This window comes from Musa acuminata, chromosome BXJ2-4 (assembly GCF_036884655.1).
Source record: "Musa acuminata AAA Group cultivar baxijiao chromosome BXJ2-4, Cavendish_Baxijiao_AAA, whole genome shotgun sequence".
Taxonomy (NCBI): Eukaryota; Viridiplantae; Streptophyta; class Magnoliopsida; order Zingiberales; family Musaceae; genus Musa; species Musa acuminata.
In genome coordinates, this window is record NC_088341.1 from 39,199,513 (window position 1) to 39,219,220 (window position 19,708).

Below are 19,708 nucleotides of genomic sequence, written 5' to 3' on the forward strand. Positions count from 1 at the left end.
CGGTATTTCTTAAGGAATCCTATCATAATTAAATTTATTTTTTATTTTTTTAATAATTATTATCATAATCTAATCATATTCATAATATATCTTACCTAATTAGATAAGATCATATAATCTAATACTCGTGCCTCACGATAGGACTATGACTGCATAACTTATATGCACGAGTCTAATTTGATTGTATAATTTTGTTTTATGCTGATAAATACTAATAGAGATTTTCTATGTCAAAATTAGGACACCATCATGCTACATAGTGATGGGATATAATAATAACTAAATTTTAGTAATACTCTTCTTTACACTCAATCAAATATCTAAAACACTAGTCGGGGTTGAGTAATTTTCTTCTAATACTGTAGATTCAATTATAGCTCAGAGATATATGGTGATGTATTTTTGGTCATTTGGATGATGCATGAAACTCAATTTCATACTGTTGACTCTAAGAAGACAGGTCGAACTACGAGACCAATCACAAAACCCCTATATTCACGTCATATTTGATTTTAAGGTGCATATACTTTCTAACCTTTAAAAAAATAAAAAAATTATCACATGTGATGAGGTTCCAAGAACATTTGAAATATTTAGAGGAATATATTTTCATCAAATTCATGTTGACATGATAAACATAATTAATTGGGTTTCTCATATTGAGTCCTCATTAATCCAATATATCAATAATAGAAAACATAAAATAATTATATTAATTTTATAATATTTTAAATGACTTCATAGTTGAGGTGCATTTTGAAAGAGTGTTATGGGATAACAAGTCAATTAGTTTCGTTGAATCTGAATCACCAACTCAAAATATCTAAATTAATAATAGATCCTTATAAAATAATATTACTCTTAGCTCACTTTTAATATGCATGCATGCATGCATGCATGAAGACTTGGACTTGAGTCGAAGCTCGTCCTTGATTCACTTAACGGCATTAATTCCCTCAAAAGTCGTGATCATCAACGTACGGTAGATTAAATTGTCCTTGAAATCTAGATGGACGATCGACCTTTCAACGCTGCCTTCCCCGGGCATAGCCTCCTCCTACATCGCCACTTTCTAACTGCGTTCCCTCGAGGATTAGATTGCACGTCGGGCTCACAATATTCCACACCCAAACGTGAAACGTAGGGATAGGAAATGAGGCAGAGCTTCTTTTCAAAAGAAGAGAGAGGGGGCAGATGATATGGACGCGCGGGGCAGGAGGGTTTTATTGATTGGGAGGAGAGGATTCAGCTTCGTCTACAAGCTTGCGTCACACGCTGAAACGTAAGAGATGGGAAATGAGAGATGGACCGGGGGAGGTCATACTGGGAGGGAGGGAGGGAGGGAGGGAGGCAGAAAAGAAAGAGGAGCGAGGGTGAGGAGGTCGTTGGCATAGTTGAATGGATGGACAGATGTGGCGACAAAAAGAGCCGGAAAAGTAGTGCCCGGCATCAGGCGTATCCGGGGAAGGGTCTACTCCCCACCAACTTTCGCTCTCTCTCATGCGATTCCCCGAGCTTCAGTGCGTGGTGTTCCTGAGACTCCTGTGTGAGAGAGAGAGAGAGAGAGAAGTCCGAGGCACGTTAGGTCAGAAATTGGATTGATTCTTTCCACGTCTCTCAAGCACATATAAACCCGGCAAAAGCTTAGGCAGCATAACCTGCACAAGTAAAATGCTGGGCGTAAGTAATGATTCACAGCCTTGCGTCGGTGGTGGTCGCCAGCAGCATTAATTAGTGGTTGAAGTGGAGGCTTATCTTCGCACCTTTCTGACATTTGCGAAGTTGCCCGCAACTGTGGTAGTCAGCAGCACTGCATGCTTTATCAGAGAAGTATACTGACATCGGCAGGAGAATTGGATTCCTCGAGGTAAATGAACTATAAATGCACTGGAAAATGACCTTTTATCTTCCTGACCGTAAGCATCACGATTCGGTGTGCGGTCTGGAAGATTACCGTAAGAAGAGAGAGGAAGATGGAAGGAAGAAAGGTAAAGGATACGAGAAACGGAGTTACAACGAAACCTAGTTTCAGTTCGATAATATTTACTGTATCGAACTCATGGGTGAATTTTACCTCGTCATCTCATCGCCTGAGAAGACATCAAAAAGTTTTTATGTACATCAGATAGGTAGGGTTTTAACCTTTTTTTTTTCTGAATTGAAAAAAAAGAAGAAGATATCGATAGAACGTACCTTTCCGGCGGTCTGCTTGTACAAAATGGTCATTAGGCCATGAGTCGTACTTCCAATCAGTAAAAATAGAAAATGAGAAATTTCGTCAGTTCGGCATGCCATCTCCAGGATGATGATATCATGTTCTTTAATTTTTAACATAAGAAACTGACTCGTTCTGTGATGAACAAACCGTGAAGCCTAATAATATTCTTATTTTAAGTTCATCACAGAAAGCAGAACACTCCCCTTTCTTACTAAGCATCATTTAGATAGCAAGAGCAATTACTGATCAGCAGGCAAATGGATGCACGAGTAGACAGAAGAATGAAGCACAAAAAAATTGATGCTGGATGACACCTTCTTAGAAGAAAAGGAGGGGGGTTAAAAAGAAAATGAAAAAGCAGCATCTAACAAAATCATGACTGATGATATCCTTCCCATGGTGAGTCTGTACAAAAATGGGTATAGACGCCTGGCTTCTCCTCGAATATGAAGCAGTATAACATTTATGGTGGTCTCTAACCTTGAAAGAATGTTGAATATTTTTGTAATTTGATGCAATCTTGGTGGTGCTGCCCCGTCCTCGAGCAGCCGCTATGATATGAAAATTGATTTGCATTCAAGAACGCACCCGCAAGCAAACGTCCCATGCAAAGTGCTTTCCTGAACATATATCAATCAGAAGGAAAAGTACAGAGAACTAAATAGGAATAAGCTGATGGACCAAGCGCATGATATATATAATTAACTGACAGAAGTAAGTCAACTAATACAACAAACATCAAGAAAAAAAAAAAATATTGTGCCAATGAATTTTAAGCAGAATACACACACCGAGTTGTCTTGTACAAGTCACCAGCAAACAAATTTCAGCAATGTCAAAAGAGACGATGGAGGGTTTCAAAAACTTAATCTTCAGGGAGAGCCAAAAGAAGCTACACATTTTCTCAACATTTTCCAATTTTGCTGTTACATTTTCTTTTTTAAAAGATAACACATGGCGAGATAAATGAAGTTGTAATTTAGAAGATCAAAATTGTACCTGGCTGAAATTATGTGCCTTAATCATAGTCCATTATCAAGCCTATACAACTCGGGCAGCAGGGTCAGTAGGCCTGGTGTCACCTGGCCTCCTAAACGAGCAACTTACACCAATTAAATAAAGTAACGTTTTAATCCAAGTATTTAATTATTTTTTTCATTCAGATTATCATACTTATCCAGACATTTGCAGCTAGGGCACTAAAAGTGACTAAACAAATTCATAACATCACCCAACTTGTATCTTTCCTTCGATGTATGCTTCAATATTGCTTCCTTTTCAATACAATTAAATCTCCTTCCCTCAGGTAAATCTCTGATATGGATCACCGGGTCTGTATACGTCCTCGCCAATTGCTTATCTGCTTTATCAGTGTAGGCGATGCCAAGGGTAGCTTAGTGGCATGATCCATGATAGGACATGCATTACACCACTCTCTACTAGTGACAAACATGGTTGAATGTCCCAGCATGTAAACTTCGATCTATGGACAGGCAAATTTTATACCATATAAATATCAGTATACAGTTCTACACAGAGGGATCCATGTTCAATAGGATTGCAAAAATATGTACATTTCTACACAAACAAGTCTATGATTAATAAGGTAAATACCAATGTAAAAGCCAGAACTATCCAAGACGACGTACCTTGTGAAAGCTGCATGTTCTATGTTAAGCGAATAATAGAATCAAGGTTTCTTGACACTTGCCACCCTTTAGGGTAAACAAGATCTTTAGCTTCTAAATGGAGGTGCCAATTCATGATTCTCGGGCAATCATTTGGTAAGCCTTCCATTTGACTTTCATCCTCTACTATCTGCTCTATGAATGTGGTCTCCTGCAAACAAATGACATTTTACATAGTTAATGATGCTAATAAAGAACTCAAAATCTGCACTCTTTCACCAAAAAATAATAATAATAATAAAGCAAACTGAATTCAGATCTGTTTTTACGAAAGAAAGATGCTGATGCTTAACTTTTTCCCTTTGATTGATGTTCTCCATTAGTAAATATTTATAATTGTTTTCAATTGTTTAAAAATCGAATCAAACTTATAGGAAAAAACGGTGGAGATACTCCTGATGCAGTATGAACAGAAAAAGAACCATAAAGCTCCTTGGATCCACTTGGTGGTATTTGAGCAAGGATAAAGAAATTATATTGTCTCCAGAACAAGAAAATTAAAACTCATGTTTAAATTAATATCATGCACAATACTGTTGATTATTGAAAATTGCCGAATTCGTGATAGGATTCATTTACGAATGTATTGCCCATGGTCTCTGTACCACATGGCAAGAGAAACACTTGTCTTATTCGAGCACTTGCTAAACATCATCCCATACAAAGTGACAACCATCCTCCATGGGTAAAAAATAGTTGATAACTAAACTCCAAAGTGATGGAACAATTCCCCTTGGCTCAAACACTTTAGATGAAACACAAAGTTATATTACTGCATCAAACATATTTCTATAAGGACGAGCCAACCTATACCATATTATGGCTTTTTCTTGGTCAGATTCTCTGAAAACCAATGTTTTGAATACCGTATTGTACCGCCTAATACGGACAGTATGTACCGGTCCACTAGCAGACCGGCACGTGGACCACCCGCTATCGGGCAGTATCAAGTATTTGGCTTCGTATCGGGCGATACGAGGCTATACCGGCCAGTAATCGGTCGATTTCGATCGTTACCGAATCGTAACAATGTTCCAACGTTCAATTTGACTGTTGGAAGCCTCCTCAAGGGTTTTTTAACCCTTTCCTCCCCCCTATTTCAATTCATTTTATTCTCATACTCTTTCAAACTTATTTTTTCTCACATTCTCTCTTTTATTCTCACATTTTCACTCCTAAACTCAATAAAGCAACGAATTGTAGATTGAATCAAATCATGGAACTCGATGAGATACTGGTCAAGTTTATGCATTGAAGGGGAAAGGGAAGCCAGTGGATGATTTTGAGCAGATGCAACAGAGCTTACATAACGTAAACATAGAATGACGCTCATCGTATTCACAGCCATCGTATTATGGAGAATCTTACGGCCAACAACAGTAAGGTGATAGTTGGTCATACTTCTCCGAGCAACGATATGATACGAAGTAGCATATTAGTAGCGAAAGTAGAAGTTCTGATATTCACCAATACATGCCTCAGGAGCCACCTTTGATACATGTGATTCACGACGATCAACCTATGACCATCATCACATCGATGCACCAATGGCATACAGTGTATCAATACACTATCTCGTGAGATCAATTTCAGGACTTGATCCTACAAACATATCATATTGATATACAAAGACATAAGATCAAGGATCCCGATCCACCACTCGTGGAGGCTCGTCGTTCATTTTGGTGGTAGAATCAGGTATATTTACATATGTAATTACTTAATTCATTTGAATCTTAAAGTTAAAGTTATATACAAAATAATATAACAATTCAAATAATTTTTCTATAGATAATTTAATATTAACGGAAGGATAATCCGCAATGAACTGAAATTGTAAACCTTGCACAAGGTTACTCCTCAAAAATCAAAAAAGATATGACACTATTCTTACCTAATTTACATTAGTTTTGCTAAAACTATACTAAATATATATTTATTTATAATTTAAAAAACCCTATCCTAACTTCTTCTTTTTTTTCAGGAATTTTTGAAGGGTTTTATACCTATTTTAGACGTATCGCTCGATATGGCATATCGTACCATACCGAGCAAAGTTCGGTACATCAATACAGTACAGAATTTAGAACCTTGCTGAAAAGTATTATGACTCAAACTAATATGTACATCGGCTTACATCAAAAGGAAACGGAGCAATTTCACAAAGATTTCATCTATCATTATTATTATTATGACTAAATGCTAATAAGATTAAAAGTGAAAAGTTTCATGACTAAAACAATAATATACATCCTATCACAACTTAAACCATGTTCAGTTAAACTAAGTATGCCATGGTACCACGACACCAACAGTTTTCTTTGCTGATGTTATAACCAAAGAAAGACATACTTAAGAGGCTTTTATGTAACAGCGTGATAGTGATACATAAATGCATAAAGCAACTTTCGAGTGACAAATATAAAAAAAGGTAAATGAGAGTATAAAATATGATTGTGTTATTTTCTTATGCCCTGTTTTGAATCAATACATCTACCGATAATGTTGAAGTTGAGCGCTGTCTAATGAAATCAGATGATCCAGATCAGTACCATTTCAGTAGTTCTGACATAGAAATCAACTTGGCCAATCATCTATTTGATACAAGCTGCCATTATCTTGAATACATGCCATAGAGCTAACTCAAACTGGAACCTAATAGATAACTAATTGACAATAATGATAACAATGATATAAATATTTAGATAAGTGAGTTCCTATAGAGTTCCAGGGTATAAAACAACTTTAAAGGGCAGTTGAAATTTAAATCATCTCAAAACATTCCCCACTCCTTATTTGACGATGCCATATAGAGTATATGGCCTCTATATTTTGTGGTAGCCATCGAAAATTTTAGTTCAAAGTCACCTAAATGTTGGTGCCATCCTGTAAGGCAAAGGTGAAGAAAGGAACAGGGACACTTTAAGACAATACAATAAAGGCATTTCCAGGTCAAATATTAATTACTGGTGCATCAGAACAGAAAATGAACTTTGAACTCTGAAACAAAATATAATTCTTTATTTTGCATTCCATACTTCCAAAAGGGATGACATCACTAACACCAATCAGCTACCTTTTCCAGATTGCATCTGATCATATATACAAATATTGAACAAAAAAAGCCCCAAGTAAATAGAAACACGGTTAAGAAAACATATCCGAGGGAATGAAACTTAGAACTTATTCAGCCATGTTGTCTCATGAATATGGTTGATCAAGATAAAGTTCAAAGACATCAACCTTGACTGCAAGGTGAAAAAACACTTGAGATTGAAACTTGAAAAAAATGTTCCCTTCTTCTAGCGGAATGATAATGTTTCAAATAGAAAACCTTTCAACTGAAGAATACAGAGTCAGAGACAAAAAAAATGAGACACAGTTTTGTTGCCATTTAACAATGACATATAACCTGGTCATATCAAAATGAATACCAGAAGAAAGGACATGCATGCTCTTGCTCTCAATCTTATGCAGAAGATGGTGGTGCAAATAGACCAGTCCAGGCTGATACAGGTACATTAACTGATTCTTAACAAATTCGTATTAAACTATTTACTAAATTAAACTCAAGTTTGTCACTATTGCTCTAAAAACATTATAGTCTGCAGTTTTTTTAGCAGACTAGACCTAAAAGGAAAAAGGCATACCTGAAAACCTTCTTTCACCGTGTCTAGTTGCCTAATGGCATCTGAGTTTGGACGATGCCATCTCTTGTGGTCCCAAAGTATGGTGCTATTGAATGCAAATCCAGACATATCAACATGAAATCTCCTAAGTCTCTTGCTTTTCTCATTAGTGTGCCATCCAATTACTTGGCTTCCATTGCAAACTGGGCCTTCTAGTATCGCCTTATTTTTGCCTTGAGAAAGCATTGCAACAGGCCAAACACCAAATCTCCTAAAAATACAAAAACCTCAGTACTGTAACATTAAATTGGTAACTTTGTCTGTTCAATGGAAAGAAAAATTTTGACTTTATCATGTACCAGAAGTACCTATTCAGCATCATGAGACAAGATAGAAAATGTGTGATCAAACCCACAGAACCCCACAAGAACTGACCCTTCTGATACATGGGTCTTCCTGCTGAGAACTTGCACAAATGCAGGTTCAATTAGGTTTGGCTCCATAAATCTCTAAATAATGAGGTTCAAGACCCAGAAACAACATGGTTTATCAAGGAAAACTTGAACGCTAGCAGGCTAGTTTAGATATGAATCAGGCTAATTTGCTGACATAGTGGATATGTGGAGAATATTCCAACTCCTGAGCTCTCTAGTGGTCACCATGAGTGAGAAATTACTAAAATTGAAAATTATAATTACATGGAAAGAGGACTATAGGAGTAAACAAACCTTGTGAGTAAAAATGAGCTAGGGTCTCACTTTAATATAAGTAGAGAGAACTGATATTTGTAATGAGTTCTATCCAAACTTGTAGAAGAATAAACAAGCAAATATTGAAATAAATAAAAATGGAAATGATTGTTCTTTCATATATTTGATAATTTGTAAACTAGTTAAGATCAAAGAAGATAAAAACGGGAATGAAGAAAGACACTGATCCAGTCTGCTTTAGCATCCATCAAGGGTTATGGGAACCTCTATCTACATATCATGATGCAGAATCATCTACGGGTAAAATAAATAAGACCAAACAAATTGAACAATTTTAAAATACAAGTATACCTCAAACTTGGTATATGCTTCAATTTGAATATATATATCATTGTCTGGACAAACAATGCAGATATTTTGTTTGTGAATGAAATACTTGGGTAAATATAAAATGGTACTATGGTTTAAGGAAGGATTTAGGATGCAATGCATCTTGTTTCTATTAATTTCAAGTTTCAACATATTCCAAATGACAAATACATACTTTTGGTCAAACTTGAACATGAATTTATGCAAAATAAATAGGATTCTAGAGAACACAGAAAGGTAAAAAACTAAGCAACAAAAACTGCCAAAGATGTATACAAATATAACATAAACAAAGTTCAAATTGGGCCACATATTGGATTCTTCAATCTCACACATGAAGAGAACAAAGAGAAAAGAAAGTTGGGAAGATAAAACTTAATAGAAAAGACAGAAAAGAAGCCTTTGTTGTTGGTGTATAGCTGTAGCAGTTCTGCTGCACTGCTGCAACCAGAAAAAAGTAGGAAAAGAAAAAACAAAAAAATTAAAATATGCCAGCCATGGAGGAAAAAGTGTGAAAAAAAATTGAAAATGCATTGGCAATTCTAGATGAATTAATATAATAGGCCAATTAAAGACTAGAACTTCAAAAATAAAAATAACATAATCCATATTATGCTATAAATATTTCGAATTACTCATCATATCCATATGAAATGGATGGCACAAATGGTATGCTACAAAGCAATTGGATCCAGAACTACCCTGCTCTGAGGGTCCCACCTTGGACAACTGCCTTTCAGTTGAATTTCATGATTTTTATGTTATTTTTGGATGTATTTTCATCCATGTACTTTGATGTTACTTACGGTCAACTTTAAAGTTATATTTTAATTTGTATGCTTATATACTAGTATTTCTGTTATTAATAAGGTTAGAAGACTCTTAAATCAATTAGGAGCCACATTTACAGACATAGATGTATCTTTAGATATTATTTTGTAGGATTCTGATATTAAGAAAAAAATTTCTAATATAAATTGTCTTAGAGGCCATGTTTTAGACTGTTCTACATTATTGCAATAAATTATATTAGCTTAATAGTAACTTCTCTCTTTTCACTTTCTTTCTTTCTTGGTAGGTCAATATTTTTTAAACTATAAAAAGCCTGATAAAAGGTATCAAAGTGAGATGATCTTCCATGACTATCATGTGTTTTCTACATTTCCATAATTGAGGCAACTATAATCTGTATCATTTTTGACAAGATGGAGCAACGAGTAGGAGATCTTAGTGGCAATTAGAGTGGATTATGCAGCTGTTATTTTGATTGCAGTTCACACAAAATAAACTTTGATGCCAATTTTAAAGAAACAAGTATGATTTTTGAAATTTCAAACATACAATGCTTCTTGGAAGTGAAAAACTTGTCTAAGGTAAAAGAACAAAGAGCAGTAGTCTACCTGGATTTTTTTACTAAAATGAATATTATTTGAAGGTTCATTAATTTGATTTAGACCCAAATTTTAATAATTATTAAAAATTAATTAAGAAGATAATTTTAGTTGATTTGGAATAGTCTTTTATAAATTGCTCTAGGATCCTCCTATCAAACCATCAAGAGGAACAGGACGAGCAGCAAAGGAGTAGCAGCACTACTTGCTGAAAAGAAGATAGATAAGGATTCTATCAACTTGGAACTGTATTTTTATTCCATTGATTTTCTTTTATATTTAATATCTTTCGCTTTCCATATATATGTTACTTCAACTGATTTGTTCATATTGATCGAATAATTTTGAGGGATTGCTAGAGTGCCTTATTCCTTGACTTTATGTTTTTTTTTTTTTTTTCTTGTGGGTCTTGATCTTCAAGGTATAAATGTAATTTTGTGATTTAATTGATCCAAGAGTCTCTTGCACTCTTATTTCTTTGTATCCTGTGAGATTGGATTATGGGAAACTTCAACCCTGTCTAGGTTGTTAGAAAGATGAAAAAACAAACAAACAGACATTGTGGGCCAACCCACAAAGGGACCCAGCTTGCAGCAAGTTGTAGCCGTGCTGCAGTCATGAACCAGGCTTAAACCAGCCCAACCAATAGCTCAATCAGGCCTGGATTGGCCCAATTTGCTGCCTGAAACTGGACCAGCCTGCAGCAGTCTTGCAGCTCAGGTTGGAAGGCAGCTGGACGGCTAGCCCGCGGCCCAGCCTAAGGCCACAGGAACCTGCCACTGCAGGCATATCCCGTGCTCCAGCCTCACATGCTTGACAGACAGCAGCCAATATACAGGCTTCTGCTGCCCGTTTTGGATTTCACAAGCAGTAAGATATGGTGTGGAAGAAACATCTATTCCACAGAACATAAATCAGCTGTTGATAAAGAAATTTCTCCTCCGATGAGGAGTTGCAATCTGACTCCTCCTATCGAACATTATTATAGACATTAGACTAAACTATCTTTCGGCTACTGTTGCACTATGACTATATGGGTACTCCAGTTGTCAAATTCCAATGTTTTCATCCAGAATTCTAGCTGAGAAAAGGATTTTATTTTAGTACCAAATTGGACAGAACTACCACACTGATGATGAGATGACGTGAAGGATAGATGGTAGTACTGGAGTTGCAGTTTAGGTTAGACCACAACTTGCACTGGTTACCATTAGCAATGGGAACAGAAAGGATTTCTGAATCATAGAATAAATCCTATGCTGCTTAACAAAGGAATGGTCTCAATGTTTAGTAAGTGATGATCAACCTATAAAAGCAACAATAACAACAAAATCAGAAAGTCATAACCATTTGATACATGAATCTTGTGCTGCTATTAAGATTTGTCAAATGCTATGTTTAGTTAATTTAAGAGTATTTAAATCTTTATTTAAAGTTTTGTTTAAGGGTTTTTTAGATCTTCCTCTACCCCTCGCCTCTTCTAACTATCATCGTCTGTAGATATCCTAAGCACATGTTCATATTATTTTAAACAATTCTTCCTCATTTTATCTTCTATCAAAATGATATCAAATCGTTCAAGAATGAGAACATTTATTTTCATATATTTCTTAGCAACTCCATACATCCATCTCAACAAACACTACTAATCATGACTTAGGAAAGCTAAGGCTTGCATCGACAATCTGGCAGATTAAAAGCCTCCAATAGAGACAAGCTTTGCACAATGTAGAATTCTTGTGTTAGCCTTAACTAGATATTCTCACAGGCAAATGCAGCACAAAATGTAGGCAGACTAAGCAGTTACCTAAACACCTTGTCACACAAGCAAAGAAGATATATCTGCTCTCATTCAGATCCAAGGATTAATCGTACATAGAACAAAATATACACAAACAAAGACAACAAAAAAGCAGCAACAGAGACATATTAAAGTTGCATATCAGTCACATTGGATGGAGGACAAGATTCCTAGACAACACTAGTTGCCCAATCAACAATCCCAGTTGGCCAAACATCTCCTTTAGTACATCAAAAAGCTTGGGTAAGTAGAATTTGTTATAAATCTTCTAGGTTCTGTTAATAATCAGCTAGGTTCTTCCATTAAACAAAATAAGTCAGCAAGTTATAAATCCAATCATTCAAACACCCTAAGCTGATAGACAAACAACATAGGTTGATGCGAGACATAGCAGGTTTAACAAATTTCATTTTGGTTAGTTGATTATTGTGACTAAGTTCAGTCTGAAAACCTTATGGGTTTAACCAAGATTCAATTAAATCCATTTCATGTTGATTTAAAATTCTTGAATCGGATTAGTCAAGATACAAGGATCAATTTGAAATTATGCTTTGAAGATTCGATTATATCATAGAATTACATTTTCAAATCATAACCAATCGGTATCCTGATCATATTTATTATATTAACTGATCATAAAACCTATAGTTGTTCTTAATTTTAGATGTGTTCGAGTACATGAAATCAAGATCTAATGTTTGGATGTGTATCATGATTAAACCATTCCAATTAAATCAACTTAATCAAATCTTGGCAAGTAGAGCTGTTCCGATTCGCTAGAATTGAAACATTGATCATGAATCTTGTTTCTTCTAGACTTATTTTTAGCATGAATCTGATCTGAATTATCTCCATCTTTTTCAAACACATAATTTCTTATTATTGGATCTCAAATAGGTTCGCATTGATATGTTGGTATTGTGAGAGGTCTTAAATTGAAAAGAATACCATTGAATGAAACCTAAGCCACACCAAAATATGGAGCCACCAATAAATTGAGTTTCACATGCCACCTACCAAGCACAAGTTATTCAGATATCTTTTTAACATTTATTTGGTATGAAATGGTCAAATTATCCTGCATGATGAATGTATACCTTTTCTTTGTTATCTATAAATGTTTATTTGAATGTACACGTGAATGAATAAATCAAAGAATGATGACAAACAGAAGGTGTGATAGTGATGCATGAAGATATTTATTTACCCATAAAGGGCAAGCAAGCTAGTATCGGTAGGATAATTCCTTTCAGAATTTAGCATACCAACAAACTCGAGGGTAGATGATTCCTCATTAGCTGTTGGGAGGAAGATATATTCACTCCATTGGCTGCTTGAAATATGATAGGATTTTCCACTATTAGCGATTAAGAGAATAAAGATTCCATCCCTAGGAGTATAGCCTCTCCATCAGCTGAGTACATCCATCAAGAATCTGACTTATACATTATTGTTGAATGCTGATGTTGTACATTGATGTTATAGTACGATGAGTGTGTGCATGTCCATAATTGTTGAATGGACTTACATCGCTATTGATCATGCATCATGCCATTATTTCCTAATGCTTCTTAGTGATGCATAGCATCTGATGACATATTTTGATCATATTGTTATATTGGGCTAGTGATTTTACTTATTTTCTATATATTGGGTTAGTAATTTTACTTAAATCACATTCATTCATTCAAACGTGTTCTTTCCACCACCATTCTCAAAAAAAACTGCAAATCTTAATATTTCCACCAAACTAAAAACTTTAAAACTATGTTTCAAAACCATGTCTAACCTACAGTTGACACACTTGTGCAACTACTTTAGTCATAAACAATAAATTGCTAAACTGGATATGCTTGTTTATTGTTCTTCAAGAACGTTAGCATCCTACTGTGGTTAGGTTCATAAATTACCTTTTAAAATATTATTTATCTCTATCTGCTACTTTGCCTTGGAATTTTTTCAGCGCTGATTCCAACATTTTATGAAATATAACAACTTGCTGTGGTTAGGTTCATAAATTACCTTTTAAAATATTATTTATCTCTATCTGCTACCTTGCCTTGGAATTTTTTCAGCACTGATTCTAACATTTTATGAAATCTAACAACTTTGACAATGGTCATCACCGATAACAGGTGGCTAATAGTGTCCTAAATTATTTAGCTTTTTTTTTGTCTTTCCCTTGATTTTCCCTGGACTCTGTTGAACTATAGTCACAAGACAATGGGGTTGCAGTGACCTAAAATCCACGTACAGCAACCAAGCATCACCAACGCATCAAAGATAAAGCTTGATGTAGCCATCTATGGTATTGATATATCACCAGTTAACATCTTTGTTCACTTTAATGGCTGATCCTTGTTCGATGCCATTTGTTCAAAAACTACAGACAATGTTGCTTCCATTTATTGGGGAATTTGTTCTCGATTTCTACTCTTGAGCCTACACCAGTACCAATCAATCTAAAACGTACTGTCCCAACCTAATACTGACAAGGACATAAAAGTAAGGCATTCTTAAATCAAGAACCTGAACTGAAAAGAAAAGGCACTGACCTACAATGTAGAATCTTCACTGAATCGAAAAGCAGGACACTAAATACACTCCGTTTAGTACCTGATCTCTCTCAATCGCTCGAACAACTCGAGTGAGTAGATGTTGTCGTCGTCGGCAAAGTACACGATCCCATCCAGACGATGCCGCTCGATGTGCTCGAGCGCGGTGTTCCGCTGGAGGACGCCTCTGTCCTTGATGTTAGTCGAGTTCTTCTTGCAAACGAGATGCCTGTACATGGCGCCGGTGCCCATGAGAATCTCCGCCGTCTCCATAGAGGCAGAGTTCATCTCCACCACGATCCAGAGGAGGGGCGGCGGCACGAGCCGCAGCGTCTGGCCCAGCCGGGTCAAGTAGTAGCTCTGGAAGGCGCGGTTGTACGTGGGGGTCACGACGATCAGCAGCTTCCTCTTGGGCGTGGGCTCCGGGTGATCATTCGGCGGGGGCTCCGCTTCCGAGTGCCGGTTGCCGTCGTCGGATCGCACGAGCTCGATCTCGCTGGGTCCAGAGCGGAGGACCGCGGCGAGATCACGGCGCGGAAGGTTGTTGCTACTGATAATGGAAGCGGAGGAGGAATCGAAGAAGTGGTGGGGCCGCAAGCCAAAGTCATCAAGCTCGACGAACGGGTAAAGTCCGAACAGGAAGCCGAGGAGGAAGAAGACGAACAAGCGAAAGAGGTTCCTCTTCCACGGATGGTGGCGCTGCGGCGGCGGCGCCGGCAGCTTGCCACGGGAGGACTTCCGGAGGAATCCGCCGGCGAAGATCCGGCGCACCGCGAGGAAAGAGTAGGAAGGAGAAGACGAAGAAGAGGAGGAGGAGGAAGAAGAAGCAAGGGGGTGATGGCGGCCGGTGTTACGATAAGGGAGGGTGTGAGTGTGTAAGGATCGATCGTCGTCGATGTTGTTGGCCGCCGTGAGAGTTCGACGGACGGACGCCATCTCTCAGAAGCATCAAGGAAGCAAAGATAGGCAATCGATCGATTGAATCAAGAAAGGAAAGAAAGGGTCAGAGTCAGGGGGTAAGTTTAGCTTCTCCTAATAAGGAAAGTAAAGGAGTAGGCGGGGAAGGATAATGGAGTTGGGAAGAAGGGGACGAGAAGTGGGTCGGCCATGATTCCGACGCGTCAGTTCTGCAGCTCCGTTGTGGCCGAAGTGAAATGCCCGAAACACCCTCGAGCGCCATAATGTTGGCCGTAGACGAGGGAGAAATTAAGGGGCCAGACGAAGACCGAATCGGGCTTTCACGTTTCGTTTAATAAACTATACGAGAAGTCGACCATTCTCCGCCACACGCGGATCCCCACCGCTCCTCTTCCGACCACGTCGCCCGGAAGCTCAATCCGAACAGCGCCCAGGGGGGGAGCCGATGTTCCAACGCAGGAGAGCCGTCGATCGATCTCTTCGCACGAATCCTATAGCATTGCGCTTAGCCTTACCCAAAAATCTCCCTTCGCAGGAGGACCGTCGATGCAGATATTCGCACGCATATCGAAGCACGATGGAGATGGGCCCGACGCAAAGATCGCCTTCGTCTCACCGATCCGCATCGTAGTGTCGCGGCCCACGCGGGTCCCGTCGGCCACTTTCGCTGACAAGTCACGTGGGCGAGCGCGTGTGTCGTTGGCGGTGAGTGCAATATCCAAGAAAGAAGAAAGCTTTGCTTGCGCCGCCGCATGAACGCAGCCACCGCCGCGCCCGGACGAGAAGGTTGGTGGCGAAGTCGCCGGTCAGGTGGCCCAGCTTCCATGGATTGATTCGGAGGTTTTCCGAAGCGTCCGCTTCTTCTCTCTTCCCTGCCTTCCATTTCTTCTTCTGGCATTATGGCCGAGAAATCGTCGTTGTCATGAGACACACAAAACCAACCAACGTACGAAGACGTACTGAGCTCAAGAACGACGCTGTTGTCTTTTTGTCGCCTTCTCTGAGACGTCGACGCCGAACCGAGCTGCACTCACAAACTGATACCAATTTTTGTGTAGGGGAGGAGGCCTCCACACCAAAATAACAATGCAGGGAATCAACAATAAAAATACAAATCTAAGAAATAACAAATACATAGTTACAGTGTTTTTGATAGGATTACAATATTTTTGATACATCCACAAACACACTATAAGTCTATAAAAAAGTCTACCATGGGCTCAGAATCTACTACCAATCTTGATTGAATTTTAAATATATATTATAATTTATTTATGAAAAATATAAACAAATTATATTTCATATCAGTTATAGTTCTTTTGAATAAAATATAGATACTAAAAATATTATAATTATATTCATAAATATTATAACTGATATGGTAATATATAGATTTGACCAATCCTTTGCCAGGATGAAAGTCATTTTATCTATCCTATTATGTTATTTTGGCTACGATAATAACATGCAAAAAATAAAAAGAGGGATTAATCCAGCAGGCATCCAAAACTCTATAACCACAAGTAGAGGAGGCTTAGTGATCAACAAGGGAAGATAAGCTCCCTTTCACTTTCTCCTATCTAGTCTAAAAAGAATAGAAAAGCTTTAGTATAAAAATTCATAATATATTATTATTATATAAAAAAATTTAATATCAGAATTAAAATCAAATAATAATATATCATATTTACAATATATGTCTTTCGATATCATTTAAAATAATCTTTGATTTACAAGGATAGTATCATCATATCCGAAAATTATAATGATATCGATATGTAATGAAAACTAAACTCATCTTCTTCTCTCTTCCTAAAGAACTATAATCTCAGTCTATTTATATATAAAAATAGCGATGAGTAATTAAGAGAGTCTCATCCATCAAAATTATCTTATAAGAATTTCTATCATAACTAAAAAAAAAATTATTAGATGATAATCATCATCAAAATCCAATCAGATTTATAATGTGTTATCTAATTAGATAGAACTATGTAATATAATAATTTCGTCCTTTGCTAATGTGAGGCTACACCACGATATAACGATATGACCCTAAATTAATTAGAGTTGCAGTTGAAAGAATCTTCGTAATGGTTGTAGAGTTATTTGCTGGGACTCACGATGCCTGAAGAGGCTTCATCATGCAATGTATACGCCTCGATATCTGCATACAGAGAGATTGATGTCATTCGAGAGAGCTTTGTGACCTGTGACAAGGTTCCACATTTTCTTCTCTTATTCTCTCGCTAACTATGAGATACGAAATACAGTAACTCGAGAGACTCTTAGGACGCTTCTAAAGCAATCACTGAATAGCAATCCTGTGATAGTTTCTTCACCCAATACTCTTATTGTTGGAAGACTGACTCAAAGGTTTGAATGGACTATCAAAAAATTTATTTGACAAAAGAAAAGAAAAATACTAATTCTAACGTTATGCATTTGTTTAGTTGGGAAAGGTAGTGTTACAAAGTTAGTTATTCATGCACTACAAAATACTATAGAATATATATAATAATAGAAAAAGGATATATGTTATTGTCAAAATTGATCTATTAATTTCATCGAATCTAAATCACCGATCGAAAATATCTAAACTTAAGTTAATAATATTATATTTATCAAACCTAAACATAATCTTTGTCCATTTTGAACATACAATAAAACCGGCATCATACACAAGTAGAGGATCTGATAATGTCTATATAAGAAATTACTTTTATATAAGAAACAAAAAAGAATATTTACAAAATGACAATGAATGTTAATGTGTTATTTGTGGTTTAACGTTGGGTCAGTAAAGACCCGAAACATTCACTTCCTCACAATTCTCTATCATCTCAAGATCTTTTCCTCTCTCAAAGATTTTCCTCACATTCCCTTTTTGTTCTCTTTCTCTATTCAAACTAAAATTTTGCATGCAAGAAGGGCTTTCCGATCATATCTCGAGGCATCTCTCGAAACCATCCCGCACGAGGATGAGATGTGCCTTAAAGATAATGTCACGATTCAGGATTCTTCATTTCTTTTAACTTTGTCTTATTTATTTTAAACATGTTCTAACAATCCAAGCAAACCCAATCACAACAATGCATAAAGATCTACATAAGAAACTAAAGCTACTGCTGTTAGCAAACTATTAGCAACGAACAGATAAATTATCTCCAATCATAATTCCTCAGAAAGTAATATCAAAAGTAATTACTGTCTTTGATTCGTAGCTTGTTTATAACCATGTTTCTTTTCCCTTAATATTTGGCAAGCTTGTTTATGCTGGTTTCATGGAGCAGCAGTAACTAAGGCTACCACTCTAAGATTTTGATGATTAGTTAGTGGCTGACCTTTGCATGAGCTCCTGTTAGATATATGTCGGCAAGAGAGAGAGAGAGAGAGAGAGAGAGAGAGAGAGGTCTTCTGTTAAGATGGATTCCATCTCAATCTTAAGTTAAATCTTATTAAGATGTTATTGCTTGCAAGCTAAGAGAAGACAACTAGCATGTCGATGAAAGTGGACAAAGGTCAACTTGGGATCAGCTACTGATTATTTCCACTTGGATTGCATGTTTCGTGGATCTCAGTCTAAGTAATATCAAAAGATGGAGATGCACAACGAAGAACATTTTTTTGCCCCCCAAGAAATCTCCATCTCCTGATATCAATGGAGAAGGAACATGGCAAGATGGAGATAAACAGCTACATGCTCAGTTGTTCCTTCCTGTTCTGAGTGCAGCATTTTTCCCCAAAAATTTAGTTGGCAGTCAGTCCGGTCTTACTGAAACCTCTACAGCTTCCAATTGATTCCCATCCATATCTCCTTATTTATCATGTTGCTGCCCTTCTTGTCCTTGGTGTGCAATCATGGGTTGATCCATCTCTCTCTGGAGTTATTTTTTTTGCAATTGTGGTGATAAATACACTGACATCCTTTTCAATGTGACTGAAGAACAACTGAGATTTTGTCATTACGTGCATTAAGCCAAGAACAGTTTCTTTAATAATACAAGACTGTGGGGTTGGGCTATCACTAATTGCATTCCCTAATCATGTTGTTATCTGTTGAGTGAACAGATCAAACACTATTTCTTTTTTGTCAATTACCATTTATTTTATTTTGTAGTAAAATATATTTAATTAGTTTAAGGGTTATTTTGCTTATGTAATAATTTTAATTGAGTTTATTGGATTACTCAACAGAAAAAGGAAAAACAAAATAAATTATAATTTCGATTGAAGATTACATAGCAAATAGTACAGATATTTTCTATAGCAAGTTCGATCGAAAGATGACCACAGAGAAGCATGATTGATGGCAACTTAGCGGTCTATCACAAGCGCATTTGTCAGCGTTGTACCCAACAATACTTGAATAGTAATCAACTATCCACGCATCAATGATGGGTTTAGGTGACACAGTAACGCACGACGA

The 19,708-nt window shown here is 36.9% G+C and overlaps 1 protein-coding gene across 5 annotated transcripts; it reads right to left on the bottom strand.

The window, feature by feature from the left end:
- Positions 1 to 2,500: 2,500 nt before the first annotated feature.
- LOC103983139 (probable beta-1,4-xylosyltransferase IRX9H) lies at positions 2,501 to 15,448 on the bottom strand. 5 transcript variants are annotated; one of them, XR_010486322.1, is made up of 6 exons: positions 14,423 to 15,447; positions 7,557 to 7,806; positions 3,868 to 4,057; positions 3,455 to 3,701; positions 3,218 to 3,308; positions 2,501 to 2,838 (listed from the first exon to the last, which is right to left on the bottom strand). XR_010486322.1 is itself a non-coding variant. In XM_009400314.3 (4 exons), the coding sequence occupies exons 1-3, from the start codon at positions 15,295 to 15,297 to the stop codon at positions 3,887 to 3,889; spliced, it is 1,296 nt and encodes a 431-aa protein (XP_009398589.2). In that variant the 5' UTR covers positions 15,298 to 15,448; the 3' UTR covers positions 2,501 to 2,838; positions 3,868 to 3,886. The 5 variants fall into 5 exon arrangements, 2 of the variants coding, with proteins under 2 accessions (XP_009398589.2, XP_009398588.2); XR_001977489.2 differs by having other exon boundaries at positions 3,218 to 3,701; XR_671556.3 differs by lacking the exon at positions 2,501 to 2,838 and having other exon boundaries at positions 3,090 to 3,308.
- Between the last annotated feature and the right edge of the window lie 4,260 nt (positions 15,449 to 19,708).

Bases quoted from the DNA above. Each gene is read 5' to 3' on its own strand.
- LOC103983139 (XM_009400314.3), bottom strand. From the start codon at position 15,297: ATGGCGTCCGTCCGTCGAACTCTCACGGCGGCCAACAACATCGACGAC. The intron at 7,807-14,422 runs GTACTAAACGGA...TTGTATTTTTAG, and splicing joins GAGCGATTGAGAGAGATCAG to GAGATTTGGTGTTTGGCCTG. The intron at 4,058-7,556 runs GTATGCCTTTTT...ATTTGTTTGCAG, and splicing joins CGGTGAAAGAAGGTTTTCAG to GAGACCACATTCATAGAGCA.